The following is a 15,208-nucleotide window of genomic DNA, read 5'->3' as shown; positions in this document are numbered from 1 at the left end:
CCTGGGCTGTGGGGTAGGATTAGGCCTGTGCCACAAGTCTGTACTCCAGCTTGAGCGTAGAAGCAAAAATCCAGGATCAGGCAAGTGGCCAGATAAACTCCGGAGATTCCAGCTCAGCACTTAACTTTCCTGTATCTTAAGTTTTGATTTTTTAAAAATTGTGGTTAAAAACATATAACAAAATGTACCATCTTAACAATTTTAATTAAAATGTACAGTTCTGTAGTGTCAAGTTTATTCACATTCTTTTTTTTTTTTAAGATTTTATTTATTTATTTGAGAGAGAGAATGAGAATGAGAGAGAGCATGAGAGGGGGGAGGATCAGAGGGAGAAGCAGACTCCCTGCTGAGCAGGGGGCCCGATGTGGGACTCGATCCTGGGACTCCAGGATCATGACCTGAGCTGAAGGCAGTCGCTTAACCAACTGAGCCACCCAGGTGCCCAAGTTTATTCACATTCTTATGAAACCGATCTCCAGGACTTTTTCATCTTGCAGAACTGAAACTCAAATGGGATCATACAATATATGTCTTTTTGTGACGGGCTTATTTCACCTAGCATAATGTCTTCAAGGTTCATTCGTGTTGTAGTGTGTGACAGGATTTCTTTCCCTTCTGAAGCTGACTAGTATTCCATATATACGTGTGTGTACCACATTTTGTTTAGCCATTCATCTGGCCGTGGGTGTTTGGGTTGCTTCCCCCTCTTGACTGTAGTGAATGATGCTGTTAGGAATATGGGTATTCAAATTCAAACACTCGGCTTTGATTTTTATTCGACTTGGCTTAATGTTCAAGTTTGATTGCCAAAAAAGCAGATTGTGGTGTTAACCAACTTTTGTTATTTAGACAGCTAGCTAGTCCACCAGAGGTTCAAAGTGGGTTACTCTGATGGATTCAGTTTTAGTTCATGTTTTATGAATGAATAGAAAGACCAGCAAGGAGGGCAGTTGTCTTTAATGATTCTTCTATTGATTACTAGTTTCCTCCCCTTGACAAAGACTCCTAGACCACTACCATGGGATCTCTTTACATCAGACGCTTAGAACAAAGTTTGGCATTTAATAGGTGCACAGTAAATATTTGAATGAATCAGACTCCTCCATCTCAGATTTAGTGTGAAGCAACATCTGTGCCAAATTTGAGAATACAGTCTAGGAAAGTTGGGGTGTCTTTCCCTTTGTAAGACTCTTATTTTGCCCTCTGCCTGTGGCACGTAAAGGCATCTGCTTCTCTGACTGCACCTCGGCCTGTGTAACGTGGCCAGACATTTTGCATTTAGACTTATGCCTTTCCAGAACTCAGCAGCTCTTACAACCAGACTTCCTCAGATATGTTAGAACCTTTTAGGTTGACATCTCAAAATGTCTAACACATTTTTTTAAAAAATTCATATGTTCTGACTGTCCAAACATAAAACTTTTGAGAATATTCATAAGGTGTTGTGGTCTAAGACTGGGACAAAGATTGTTCCAAAAACAAATTGAAGTTTGCTAGATGATTTATTTCATGATGTATTGGGAACTCTGGCCTCAATCATTTTGGTCTGAGCTTTGCAAAAGCAATTTATCTTTCATCTCCACTTGGCCATTATGTTCTTCTCATTCTTAAAAGGCACTGTAATTGTCCATAAATTCAGGTGACGTTCAGCTGGGATTGAAGTTGGTTAAAAATCATACCAAAATGATTGTACACTAGGATGATTGTGCAAAATACTGTATTCCTGCTCAGCAGGGCTCTGGGAACGTTAACAGACTTCTTGGCATTGAGTTTTACTCCTCTGAAGACCTTTTGAAGGTGGGGAAGAAAAAGCTAACTTTGTTTTTTTGAGGGCAGGTGGGGAGGCAACAATGCAAAATCTTGAAAAAAATCTCATCCACTCCTTATTCCTTCCATCCCTTTCAGCCTTCAGTTAGCTGTAATTTGATGCCTAGGCCACTTTCTTTTAATTGCCAGGTACATCTTTTCATTCTTTGGTGCCTTCAGATTGGACAATGACATTTCTAACATTACAGTCAAACCAGATAACCATTTAAATAAAACCTTGGAAATGAAAGTTTGTGGACTGTTAGGAAATAGGTCTTGTGCTGTTTGAGCCCTTCCTGTAAGAGCAGTGCCGCCTAAAGTTTAGTCTGTATGAACCACACAGGGATCTTGTTTAGAATATAGATTCTGATTTAGTATGTTTGGAGTGGAACCTGAGATTCTGCATTTCTTTTGAGTTTCCAGGTGATGTCATTGCTGGTCTAAGGACCTCACTTGAGTAGCAAGGCTTTAACCCTCATTGTGGGTCATAGTCATCAGGGGAGTTTTCAAAACACATGGTGCCTAGACTCCACCCCTTAGAATTCCTGGTTCAGTTACTCTGGGGTAGAGCCCAATCCTCTTGTTTTTCAGAAGCTCCCCAGGTGTTTCTAACAGGCATTCAAGGTTGAGAATCACCACTTTGGAGAGGATTAGAATCTTGACTTTGCTGGGGTCCTGACTGGGTAGGCCTGGAAAAGATTTCTCATCATTATTTGAAACTCCGGATATTCTTTATTTTTTTATTTTTTTATTTTTTTAAAGATTTTATTTATTTATTTGAGAGAGAGAGAGAGTGAGAGATAGAAAGCACGAGAGGGAAGAGGGTCAGAGGGAGAAGCAGACTCCCTGCTGAGCAGGAAGCCCGATGTGGGACTCGATCCCGGGACTCCAGGATCATGACCTGAGCCGAAGGCAGTCGCTTAACCAACTGAGCCACCCAGGCGCCCGAAACTCCGGATATTCTTTAGTGCAGACTGAGACCCATTGACTTTTCCTTGGCTCCAGATTCTCATTGAGTGAATTCAGACTTCTTGAAACTTGGCAGTTTCGGATGGCAGCATTTTTAATGTAGTTCTTTGGTTGTGGTCAGGAGCACGAGAATTTTCTGAGAGAGAATCTGTTCTTCCACCTTGCTGATATCACTTCCAAGGGTAGGGGAAAAAAGTATGTGTCAGTTGTTCTTCCACTTGGATCAGCATCAGGAGAAGCTAAATGGTATTCACATCAGTTGCATGGTTGCCAGTGACAAGGGGTCACTGAATTGAAAGGCAATTAAGTGGACCTCAGCCTATGGCTGGTGAGAGTGCTGCCCTCTCCAGTAAGCTTGTCGTAAATCCTTACACGTGACTGGAAAGCTAGGATGAGATTATAGAAGACTGGGTTGTTGTCAGCGATAATGAACCACACATGCATATCTGAAGATCCACTTTTCACACACTGCCCCTTGAGATCTCAGGGTTCGGGGATCATGAGAAAGTTTCCCAGAAGAAAAGGTTTTTGGGGGAGACTTAGAGCAGAGTTTTTTGGTAAATTTCTGCCTCATTTTAGATCTCTCCAAGGTTGGGACCTTTTGTTGTTGGTTTTGATTGAAGAATAGTCTCATAGAAATTCTAAAAGTAATATTCTTCTCTTTCAGGTTGGGGAAAGAGGTCGTCTTACCAGCTTTGGGCTTTGGTTAAGAAACTTCAGAGCAGGGGCGCCTGGGTGGCTTAGTCGTTAAGCGTCTGCCTTCGGCTCAGGTCATGATCCCAGGATCCTGGGATCAAGTCCCACATCAGGCTCCCTGCTCAGCAGGAAGCCTGCTTCTCCCTCTCCCACTCTCCCTGCTTGTGTTCCCTCTCTCACTGTCTCTGTCTCTGTTAAAAAATAAATAAAATCTTTAAAAAAAAAAAAGAAACTTTAGAGCAGGGGTGCCTGTGTGGCTCAGTCGGTTAAGTGTCTGCCTTTGGCTCAGGTCATGGTCCCAGAGTCCCGGGATTGAGCCCCACATTAGGCTCTCTGCTCATTGGGGAGTCTACTTCTCCCTCTGACCCGCCCCCCACTTGTGTTCTCTCTCAAATAAATAAAATCTTAAAAATCTTAAAATATATTGTTAAAAAAATTCGACATATGAGTGAAATCATATAGTATTTGTTTTTCTCTGACTTATTAAAAAAAAAGGGAAGAAATTTTAGAGCAGTCATGTGGAAATACATTAAATAACCAAGCCCAGTGAGAGTGCACGTGCAAGCAAGTTAGACCGTGTGGCCATAATCTTGTGCTGTGTGTATCATCCTGGGAGGCCTTCCAGAGGAATTATCCCCAGCATTCTCCTTGGCATTTCTGTTTCGCATCATCATTTTGTGTGATCTGCCACACAAGAAGGAAGACCAGTGATTGATTTCTGTGGTTAAATGTTTTTTTAAATCCCTTTAGGGTCTGGCCCCAGTCCAGCATTCTCTTACCCACTGCTTCTCTCTGTACTAAGATCATAACATTTAAAACTTAAATAGGCCATGTTTTTTGTGTTGCTGTACTTCTGCTTCTGTCTGAATGACATTCTCATACTTTTCCAACAAGCAAGTTTTGTAACATCCCTTAGACACAGTTCAGATGTCAGCCCTTCTGCGGAGCATTTGCCAGCTCCTCTCGTTCATTCCAACCCCTCTCCCTGCCCTGCCAGCAGGTTATTTCCTTTCTTGTCCCTGTGGGATTTTATACCCCCACCGTACTATAGCATAGGGGGTTATAATATTTTTCTATGGCAGTCTCTAACAATTAAACTATAATCTGTTCAAGGGTAAGAATAGATTTGCATCTTTTACACAGTAGCAGGTACCATACACACACTTTTAGTTGAGTTGCATGAATGAGTCAGTGAAAGAGGAGAAAAAAATAAGAACAGAAAGAATATATCCTGCCGTCTTTTTTGGTGAGATTTTAATAATTTGGACTTGTAAAGCCCTGCCACTCCAGTGTTAGTTTGAGTAGAGACTTCATGGGAAATGTTTTACCTAAGCTGGAAAGGGAAAAGATTAAAAAAAAAATGGTGTTGGAGGTTTGTAGAGGTGAGTGGTCCCATGCCGCTTGTTGGGTTTGTGAGGAGAAATCTAGTGTTTTAGTGTGCCTTTTATCATAATAAAACTCTTCCTTCTGTAGTCATAAAAATGGATTCTGGGGAGGCTGGTGACCTTTTTCCAAAAGACCCCACTGCCGTCTTTGACATATAGTTGAGGGTTTCTGTTGGTTTTGGAAAAGAAAGTTCGCTTATGCACATTCATTATACTAAATCTCAAATAATAGCTGCTCCTTCCATAACGTGATGGTGCAAATTCCCAGGTGAGCACCTTGGGCTTGGTGAGTCACATTTCAGACCACTTATAGAATCTGGCACTTGACACTTGGGCCCAGGCGGGGTTTCACTGATTTTAGCCAGTCTCTGCCTTTGCACCCTTCTCTTCACTGCAGCTTTGAAACCCAGAATTGATTTTTATCTCTAGAATTACATACATCACTGGGCATGTGTTTGAGTACCAGTAGTATCAAAATAAAAAAGGGCTTAAATCGCAAATAATTGAAGTAGTGCTGGTCAAAAAGCCCTTTCCTAAATCCTATCCACAGTAAAGTCATGTGGTTTCCTCCCAGCCCAGTCTTGTTGGTTAAAGAAAGAAGTGCCAGGGCTGTTCCAAAAAGGCAGTTGATAAATTCATCCTTTTTCCACCATACTCTTCGGCTCCCACCCCCACCTCCAGGCAAACTTCGGAGACAAGGCCTTTGCTGCTCTGAGGGGAAAGGCCTCCTCCCTGATTTCTGGGGTTAGTGCAAAGGCCAGAAGTAGCCAGTGTCAGGTGGTACTGGCTGAAGACAGCTGTGGGTCACTGTGGTCAGGTGCTGGCAGCACCTTGCCCTTAGAGTCCCAGAATAGAAGAAAGAACTGGCAACTTAAAGGAATTCCCCCGAGGCAAAAATCTCATTTTAACCTGCATAGTGCAGACTGGTAAGCTTTGGTGGGGGTGGGGGTGCGGAGGAGATGCTCATAATGCACCTCTATATTGTGCCAGCAAAAAGTCTGATACCGTTTGGGTCTCCTTTTCATGAGGGTGTTCTTAGATGGCATTGTAACTTTATCCTGAAACCTTTCAATTATTTGAAGCTCTGCATGGGTTAAGAAGAATTTTGCTCTGGGACTTGTATTCTCTTCATTTAATCTGTACCTCTTCTCCTGCTGTATTTTTGGAAAGGAGAGACTAGGCCAATCACAGTGTTTCATGGTGCCTGTCATGCCCTGCTGATTGTCCCCACCATTTATGTCCCTCTTGTTACTCATTTCAGAAAGATTTCCGAGTACAGGAACTCCCACTGGCTCGTATTAAGAAGATTATGAAACTGGATGAAGACGTGAAGGTGAATTCATACTCGTTTTTATTATTCATATTGAAGCTATAATGGTGGGTAGGTTGTCGCTCATTTCTGCGGCGCTCAAAGTTTAATTAAGCAGAATGAAAATATTGTTATTGTCTCGTTTTATTTGGTTCCTGTCTAAAATTGTTAAGTGAGCTGAAATTGAACAGTTTTAATTATTAGATGGTGCTTCTCTGGAAAATAGGGATATCCTGTTTTCCAGATGTTGATAATATGCTGAGGGTTTGCGTTTTGAATCACCCATCCTTTTCACTGTGCAGGGTAAATGGTAAACACGAATCATCAAATCAGCAGGACAGTGCCATCTTCTCAATTAGCATCTCATTGCAGTTGCTAGTTGTCAGTGTGAGCTCTAAGAAATGTTTGATAATGATATTGCTCCTGTTCTAACTTTTCTGTCTGTGAGTTGTTTTATGTGACTTAACGCCCCAGAGAAGGTTTCCTTGCAGGCAGCTATTTCTGTATTCCTAGGAGCCCACCTCCCATTTCAACTCTTGGAGAGAGAGCAATGCTCTCTCCTTATCACTCAAAACTAATAGTCCCTTGTGTTTGTATAGAAAGCTAACAGTTCACAGTAATTTCCCCTTTTATTAGCTCTCACTTTCTTCTCATGGTAACCCTGTGAGATTTGATAGGATAAGAATTATTAGTGCCGTCATAAAGATATGGAAGTGACTCACCCAGAGTAGAAGAACCAAGATCCCAGTTCTTCTACCTCCTGCTTCCTTAACTCCAGACCTCTTCCCATGGCTCTGTCCTGCACAGACCACCTCACCAAAGGTTCAGAGCCTTGTTTGATCAAGAGCTTGAACTTTGAAGTCAGACATGGCAAGGCAGCTTACATTTCTCGAGCACTTACTAAATGCCAGGCCCTGTGCTGGGTGCTTTTACATGTATCATTTGATTCCCACAGCAATGTGGGAAGGTTGTCTTTTTTTTCAGTATGTGAAAAATAAAGCCCAGAAGGATGGGAATGGGAAGCCTGAAATTTTATCTAAATCCATCAGTTCTCAAACTCATTATCTTTCGCCACATTGTCTCTCCTTGGATTAGAACCTAAACCCTGCCACTTACTGGCTCTGTGGCCATGGGCAAGTCACTTCTCCTCTCCTAAACCCTACTTTCTTTGAAAGTGTATTAGGAAAATAAGAAAGTGCATGGTAGTTCCTAGAAAAGTAAGTGTTCTTCTTCCCTCTTCCTTTCTTCTACCTGCTACCTGCTTTGTCCCTACTTGTGGATTTATTTTATCTTGGGATCTCTTGAAGCTATCACCTTCTCATTTTTCAAACCTTGCCCCATTGTCCACGGCAGGACATGAGGCAAGGGACAAGTGGACTGGTTTGAATGACATGCTGGTGATTGACAGGGAGGGCCTGCATCTGTTGCAGATGATCAGTGCAGAAGCCCCTGTGCTCTTTGCCAAGGCAGCCCAGATTTTTATCACAGAGTTGACTCTTCGAGCCTGGATCCACACAGAGGATAACAAGCGCCGGACTCTGCAGGTAATACAGATGCACGTGGGGAACTGGGCAAGCAGCTGCCTTTGCCTTTACCCGCTTCTCTTGTGTGGTTTTGGGCCAAAGAGTGTTCTTCCTTAGATTTCTGTTAAGTTGATGTGTGAAATTGGCATCTTCCTTCCCTGTTGTGAGGCAGACCTACCCTATAGCCTTGACAGTATTTCCCCACCAAGAATCTTCATTGCCAATTCTTGTGGTTTTCACAGCTCAGTGACTGAACTCTTCACTTGGTGAGCCCTCATTATAAACAGGCTAAAGTGATACCGATCTCTTTCCACATGTAAACAACTTCTGGTTGGAAGCTTGAGAGATGCCAGGAAAGGACAGTCCCAGGAAGAATCCATCTCACCTACCTCATTTGTCTTTTTGTTCCTTGTGTGCCTTCCTGGGAATCCCTTCCTTCTTCTTTTTCATTTTTTTTTTTAATTTTAATCCAGAAAAATCAATATTCATATGGTATGAAGACCTTGGTCATTGGCTCTAGAGGTCTTTCTCTTAACAGCCAGGCCCTAGTTCTTGGAGGAAAGGTTTCCTTGACATAAGAGGAAGGGCGTGACAGAAGACACTGGCAGTCTTTCAGTAACAAAGCCAGGAAAGTAAATTGTTTTCTCCTTTGTTTCCCTTACCTCCAAATCAAAGATGCATGCATATTTATTCTACAAATATTTATTGAACACCCACAATGTGCCAAGCACTCTTCTGGGCTCTGGGGATTAACACACAAAACAGACCTAAACCCCCACCCTTGGGAAACCTATATTCCAGTGCAGCTAAACATGGCAGACTTACTTTATGCTGCTTTGAAAGAAGCCTATGGCTCTAGAGAGATGCAGTTAAAGTTACCTTCAAAATCAATTCAGATTGAAAAATAAAATGAGCAAAACACTTGGACAGGCCCTTCAAAAAAGAAGATATCCTGGGTGGCTTAGTCGGTTAAGCATCTGACTTCAGCTCAGGTCATGATCTCAGGGTGCTGGGATAGAGCTCCACGTCGGGCTTCCTGCTCAGCGGGAGTCTGCTTGAGATTCTCTTTCCCTCTTCCTCTGCCCCTCCCCTTGCTCATGTGCACGCTCTCTCAAATAAATAAAAAATGTTTAAAAAAGATATCCAAATGACCAGTAAACATATGAGTAGGTGTGCAACATCATTGTTCCCTGTGAAATAGAAATAAAAACCACCAGACATTGGTTTATACCCACTGGAATGGGACTGACAGTACCAAGTGTTGATGAGGAAATGGAGTGACTGAAACTCCTACAGTACTGCTGGGCAGAATGTGAAGTGGTACAATCACTTGGAGAAACTATTTGGCACTTTCTAATAAGCTTAAACATATCCCTACTGTATGACACAGCCGTCCCACTCATAGGTATATACCCCAAAGGGTGGACCTTCTTGTATAAGAACGTTCATAACAGCCTTATTTATAATAGCCAAAGACTGGAAACAACTCAAGTATCCACCAAGATGGGAATGTATAAATAAAAGGGATATGTTCATAAAATTGATTACTACTCAACAGCAACAGCAACAAAAAACGATTGATCCATACAACATGGGTGAATCTGAAAAATTATGTTAAGCAAAAGAAGCCAGAGGAAAAAATTATATAGCACATGATACCATATACTGTCACCTTCTGTGATGATAGAAATCAGAGTAGTGGTTGTCTCAGATTCGGGGGAGGGCAATTGGTTGGAAAGAGAGAGAAGGACACTTTTTATCATCTTATCTGGGTGTGATAGCTACCTGGCTGCATATATTTATTAAAATTCATCAAGCTGTATCCTTAAGATTTCTGTTTTACTGAATATGAGTATTCAGTAAAATATCACTAGCATGAAGAAAAGCAAAATAAAATGTTAAAAAGACCAACTGAAGTATGTTTGTGTTTCCAAAAAACTGTAGAACACTTTGGTGTGTGTTTGGAAGTGCTTATTATTTGGTTCCCCACCCCTGCCGCCCCCCCCCCCCCAGTTCCATCCATAGATGAGCTGCTTAGGTAGCTTTGAGTAGGTGACATCATCAGGAATGTGATACTATATCGTACTGATCTTAAATGAGACCTGGCAGCCTTAAGATGTGCCCTGCTTCGGGTAGAGGGTTTATTATCAAGCTGGTGGTTGGCAAGAAGGATGCATTGGGGTTTTGCATTTCAGTGGCTTGGGGCCATCACAGAGAGAAGGGAAGGAAAAAACAGAAAATTTCCATCCCCTTTTATTTTGTCTGGTGAGTCACCTCTTTTAAGATATGATATATAGAGATTGCTAGGGATTTCTGTTACCATGTTGCCTTTCTCCCCCAACATTTTATTATGAAAACATTCAAACGTAAGCAAAGTTAATAGTGAGTGTTTATATACTCACCACCTAGATCCTACTGTTAACAGTTTACTCACTTCATCCTCGTATCTGTCTGTCCCTCTGTGCATCGAGTCACTTATTTTTTTTTAAGTGGTTCCACACTGGGCCCCCCAGTGGAGGGCCCAAACTCTACCCCGAGATCCAGACTGAGATCAAGGATGCTTACCTGATGGAGCCACCCAGGCGCCCCGATCTCTTTTTAAATGCATTTCAAAGTTTACTTTCCCCTAAAGACTTGAACATGCATATCATTCACGAGAGTTCACTACTTTTTCTTGTTCTTTTTTTCTTTTGCTTTAAAATTTTCATACAGTGAAATAACATGAATCTTAAGGATACATAGTGTGTTCGTTTTTAATAGTTTTTAATTTTTTTTAATTTTAATTTTATTATTTAAAGAAAGGGAGTATCACTCTTAGAATTCCATTGGAACAGGGCTTGGTTTCAGTATCATGTAGTCAATTCTAGTAACAACTTCAGACTTCTGGTATCAAATCACATTAAACAAGATTTAAACCGTGGATTTAACATTGTGACTATTTATTTTTTTAAGATTTTTTTTATTTATTTGACAGAGACACAGCAAGAGAGGGAACACAAGCAGGGGGAGTGGGAGAGGGAGAAGCAGGCTTCCTGCTGAGCAGGGAGCTCGATGAGGGGCTCGATCCCAGGACCCTGGGATTAGGACCCGAGCAGAAGGCAGACGCTTAACAACTGAGCCATCCAGGCGCCCCTAACATTGTGACTTTAAATTCCAAAATACAAATCATAGCCTTGTGGGAACTAATATTCTATAGATCCTGTGATTGGAAAATACTATAAAAAGTTATTTAATTAGGATTTCAATAGAGATCCCCAAAGGTTATAAGATTGAATAATAGCCTAACCTTGCTAACCACGCAATGAACAGAAACCTGCCAGTTGAGATTGCTGGCTGGAGGATGATAATTTAACAACTGTGGGGAGGACTTGGGGTAGGATCCACCAGAGGTGGTAGTCGTAATTAGAGACTCAAATACCCAGTTAGTAGAGCATGAACTACATCTGCATCTTCTTTGTCAGTGTCTGTCCATCAAGTCTGACGTGAAGTTGGTGAGTTTGGCTGTGCGTATTCCAGCTGTAGCCTTAGCCACGGTCATTGAGTTTGGCTTAGAGGTCCTCATCTTCTCTTACTTGTGACATGGAGGGTGTAAAGTCAGGTGAACTAGTTTCTCCCCCGGCTAATTTTTCACCCTGCTTTTCTTTGTTACAGAGGAATGATATCGCCATGGCAATTACAAAATTTGATCAGTTTGACTTTCTCATCGATATTGTTCCAAGAGATGAACTGAAACCTCCAAAGCGTCAGGTGAGCTGGGAAGGCCTTGCTCCTGCTTCTGACTGAAGAGCACCTTGCATACTGGTGTCAGATATGCTCCTTTTCCTCTCTCAGCCCAAGTCATTTGCTGTTCCTTTTGCTTTTCTTTCTCTAGACCAGATCCATCCTTAACATCTCCCTCTGTTACTCATTTATGGATACTTTTAACTCAGTGCCTCTGAGGTGGTATTTCAGTGAAAGTAGACAAAAATGATAAAGACAAGTTACAAACAGTAAAGTGAAGCTCTTTTCAAGGTACCCTAGGGAGTCTCTCAGAGTTCTTAACCTGGGATGGGAGAACATTTCCAGCCAGGTACAGATTTTAGATTTTCAAGATTTAAAGAAACAGCTTCTCTATGTGCACAGTGGTGTTTGGAGTGAATGGACTTGGGTTTTCTCTTACTCTGGATTGCGGTTCTCTGTGTAGTGCTCGGGCTATACATTAGATCACCTGTTAGGGCTTAAAAAATACTAGCGTCTGGGCTTTATCCCACACCAGCTGAATCAGAATCTGAGGGGGAGGCCCAGGCCATAGTACTTTTTTAAAGCTTTTCAGATGTGTTTAATGTGCAGCCCAATTTGAGAACCACCACTTAAGCTGTTTTCTAAGCAATCACGGGAAAGAATGTGAATATCTGTCTTTGCCTTTCTTTTGCCTGCCCCTCTCCAAAGGTCACACTGACTTTTTTTCAGCACCTTGGGTGCATCAGGCTCTTAATTGCAATTGTAATAGACCCCTCTCCTGTATAGCTCATTGTTTGAGGCACGCAGATTGCATGACTCAGTAGGTGTGGTTAGAGACACTTGGGGAATAGTGGCAGTGTCTGGCAGGAGCAAAGCTGTGCTTTGTTCTGCTTGCTTTATCTTGTTAATAAAATTTTAAGTGTTTTTAATGAATTATTTCATAATATATTATCCTTAGAACAGAATCATTCAGTGACAACCATTCTCCTATGCTGTCTCGCACTAATAATCAGTCAGGAAGTATAGAAGTGGGCATCTTAAAAGGACATCTGTAATCCTGACCCTGCCTGGGGGCCTTTGTATCAGCAGGCCCTCTGTCCCCTCCTTATTAGAGCAGGGCGCCTCACTGCGGCTCCGTTCTTTCTGGGCAGTCTTTGCTACTGTAAACATCCTTGACTGGAAGCTGTAAGGTGTTCAGAGGAGCTTTCAGTCGGATGTTTACAGCGGCAGGCTGCCACGGTCGTCCCCAGCTGCACATCGCCTTTGAAACCATTGCAGGTTTGTGCCCACGGGCTCAGTTCCTCCTCTTGGTGTGTTTCCCTCCTCTCTGAGAAGTCTGTACAACAAGAACTCAGACCACTTCTCTTCCTCCAAAACAAATGCTACCACACCCTTGCTCTCCTTTTTGGAATTTGTTTCAGAAGCTCCCTTTAAAAACAAGGTGGTGAGCCCTGTGACAAAATCAGGCCTTGTGCTAACTCCTGCTCGTTCTCTGTGGGCTGTTTGCTGAACCAACTGGCTAGAGGGGAGGGTCATGTCCTGTCCCTTCCTCACGTCCTCAGTGCCTGGCTCTCTCAGGGTGTCAGGCAGCTCCTAGTTCCATCCTAGCCTGACTCATAATGCTGTGATCCATCTCCTTTTAAAGTGTCTAGCTGAAACAGCTCCTTGCTGCCTGGATTCAGGTCTTTGTAGGTGTTCAAGCCATTGATGGGTGTCCTTTTGGGGACAGCTGCTGCCTGGCCTTTGAAAGGTTGAGATTGCTGAAAGCTGGCCTGAAATTCTAAGATAGCACTTTTAATCCTCTGTAGACATGAAGTTTTCCCCAGTTCCAAATTGGCTGGCACCTCCTTAAGTCCTTTAAAAGCGCCTACTCTTCAAAACTCACCCTTTCTGAAGGAGGCAGCAGTTCATTTCTGGCTCCTGAAGTGAAAGTACTTTTTTCAGTCTGGAGCTGGCTGCACAACTCTGTAGTGATGGCCCGAGGATGGGATGCTGCTCATTCTCTGACGTTTGTCAGTCTCCCCTTCTGAAAAGATTCCAAGAGCAAGCCCTCTGGTCAGGGAGGCCACTGTGAAAGCTGGGCAAGTGCCCCATTCTGGATTGATCCAGTCATTCGAGATTGTTCTAGCACAGGGGGTCATTTCCCACTCTTGGAGAAAGAAACTAGCCAGAAATACTGAGTTGTAGATCTAAGGTCCTTGACTTCTCAGAGATGCTTGGAAATTTCTCTTGTTCTTCGGGGAAGCAAGTAAAGACTATGCAGAAGCAGAAGATAGTTGAGGCTGACTTCTACCCCACTAAAGCTATGAGTTGAAAGTTCCTGCCCATTGAAATGTCATTGTCTCTTCACCCATTTCTTTAAACCAAGCATAATCATTCCCTTGCTAGCTTGCCCTCCATTGGCCGGATGAGTCTTCATAATGCAAACGAACCTTAGATGTGCTTCGTTCCATTCCAGTGATTCAAGAGCAGTCACGCCTGGTGCTCACAACACAAGCCTAAGTGCCTCTACTTGGTACTTCCAGAGTGTCCTAGACACTGCCTAGGTCATAAACAACTTAAGAGGGTTTGGTAGGCAATGTAGGAGAAGCTCTTTACCTGCTGCCACAGTTTTTGGCAAGGACTGTTTTGGTTTCTGAAAGGATTGCTTCAAGGATTTGCTTTTTGTCTGGCAGAAAGAGTGTATTCACTTGCAGGTCAGTTGCAGTGAGAGATAACTGGAGAAAGAACAATCATAGGTCAGGGCTGGGAAATGTCAGTTTCTCCCTCCTTCCTGATTTCCTTCAAGTTGGTTCTGGGGGTGTCTCAATCCTCTACCCTCTCATTTACCCAAGAGCTTTTGTAAGTTAGGTCTAGAGTATAGTGATGTTTTTTATAAAATGGGAAGGACGTTCTCAGTGGAAAATAAATACATTGAACCTATTTCAAGAGCTTTAAAAAGAGCAGTTGGCCTCTGTTTCTTGGGTAAGGGAGGGTATCGGTATTTATCCCTTTCAAAGCCAAGAGCTAGTTGACAGGCTGACCTTTATTTATAATGGTGAAAAGTTGAGTTGAAAAGAAGGTGCTGTTGTTATAGTTACATTGTGCTGGAAATAGACCTAGATGAGAAAAAGGGGACCTCCTTTTTTTTCCTGCCTCAGTGTGATTACGTTCAGGGTTCAGACTGTTTGGGTCTAAAGCACAGAACACATTAACCTAGAAAATTTGTTCATGTTTGAGGAGTAGCTTAGAAACCCAGAATGTTAAAAGTGTCTGCTGAGGCTGGGTGGGTGGCCATTAGGGAATCTTTTGATGCCGAGACCCCAGTTCCTGAAAGGCTAGTTGTCAGTCCTAATTCTAGTATCTGGGGCCCCCAGTCCCCAGGCAAGCCCTGTTCTGCACGGGTTACAAGCTTCTCCCCACACCATGGCCACAGAATCCTAGAGGTAACAAAAGAGAGTTTAGGTACTCTTTTCTATTGGTAAAAGCTGTTGGGTTCAAGAGAATATGTCATACTACCAACTTAAGTTTTAGAAAAGCACTTTGTGGGACACCTGGCTTGCTGTCGGAGGAGCATGGGACTCTTGATCTTGGGGCTGTGAGTTCAAACTCCACATTAGGTATAGAGCTTACTAAAAAAACAAAACAAAACAAAAAACCACTTTCCTACCTGCAGCTCTGTGCCTGAGTCTATAAATCTGTCCATTCAGCAACCTCTTATTGAGTGCCTACTTATAAGGGAATGAATGATTGGAACATCGAAGAGCAAGAGAGAGTTGAGCCCTCATAGCGCTTTCACTCGAGCAGGGAAGGCAGTGAAT

The 15,208-nt window shown here is 42.6% G+C and overlaps 1 protein-coding gene across 5 annotated transcripts in view; it reads left to right on the top strand.

The window, feature by feature from the left end:
- NFYC (nuclear transcription factor Y subunit gamma) overlaps positions 1-15,208 on the top strand; it is a 74,470-nt gene that overhangs the window by 46,350 nt on the left and 12,912 nt on the right. For all 5 annotated transcript variants that reach the window (XM_028123236.2, XM_028123239.2, XM_028123238.2 and 2 more), the window contains 3 exons: positions 6,118-6,189; positions 7,596-7,709; positions 11,340-11,435. In XM_028123236.2, the coding sequence (XP_027979037.1) occupies positions 6,118-6,189; positions 7,596-7,709; positions 11,340-11,435 (282 nt within the window). The remainder of the gene's footprint in view (positions 1-6,117; positions 6,190-7,595; positions 7,710-11,339; positions 11,436-15,208) is intronic.

Source organism: Eumetopias jubatus, unplaced genomic scaffold (genome assembly GCF_037043125.1).
Source record: "Eumetopias jubatus isolate StellerSeaLion01/CBP00866 unplaced genomic scaffold, mEumJub1_p1.0 scaffold_4, whole genome shotgun sequence".
Classification (NCBI taxonomy): Eukaryota; Metazoa; Chordata; class Mammalia; order Carnivora; family Otariidae; genus Eumetopias; species Eumetopias jubatus.
The sequence above is the reverse complement of the archived record's forward strand: the minus strand, read 5'-3'. Positions and strand labels throughout refer to the sequence as shown.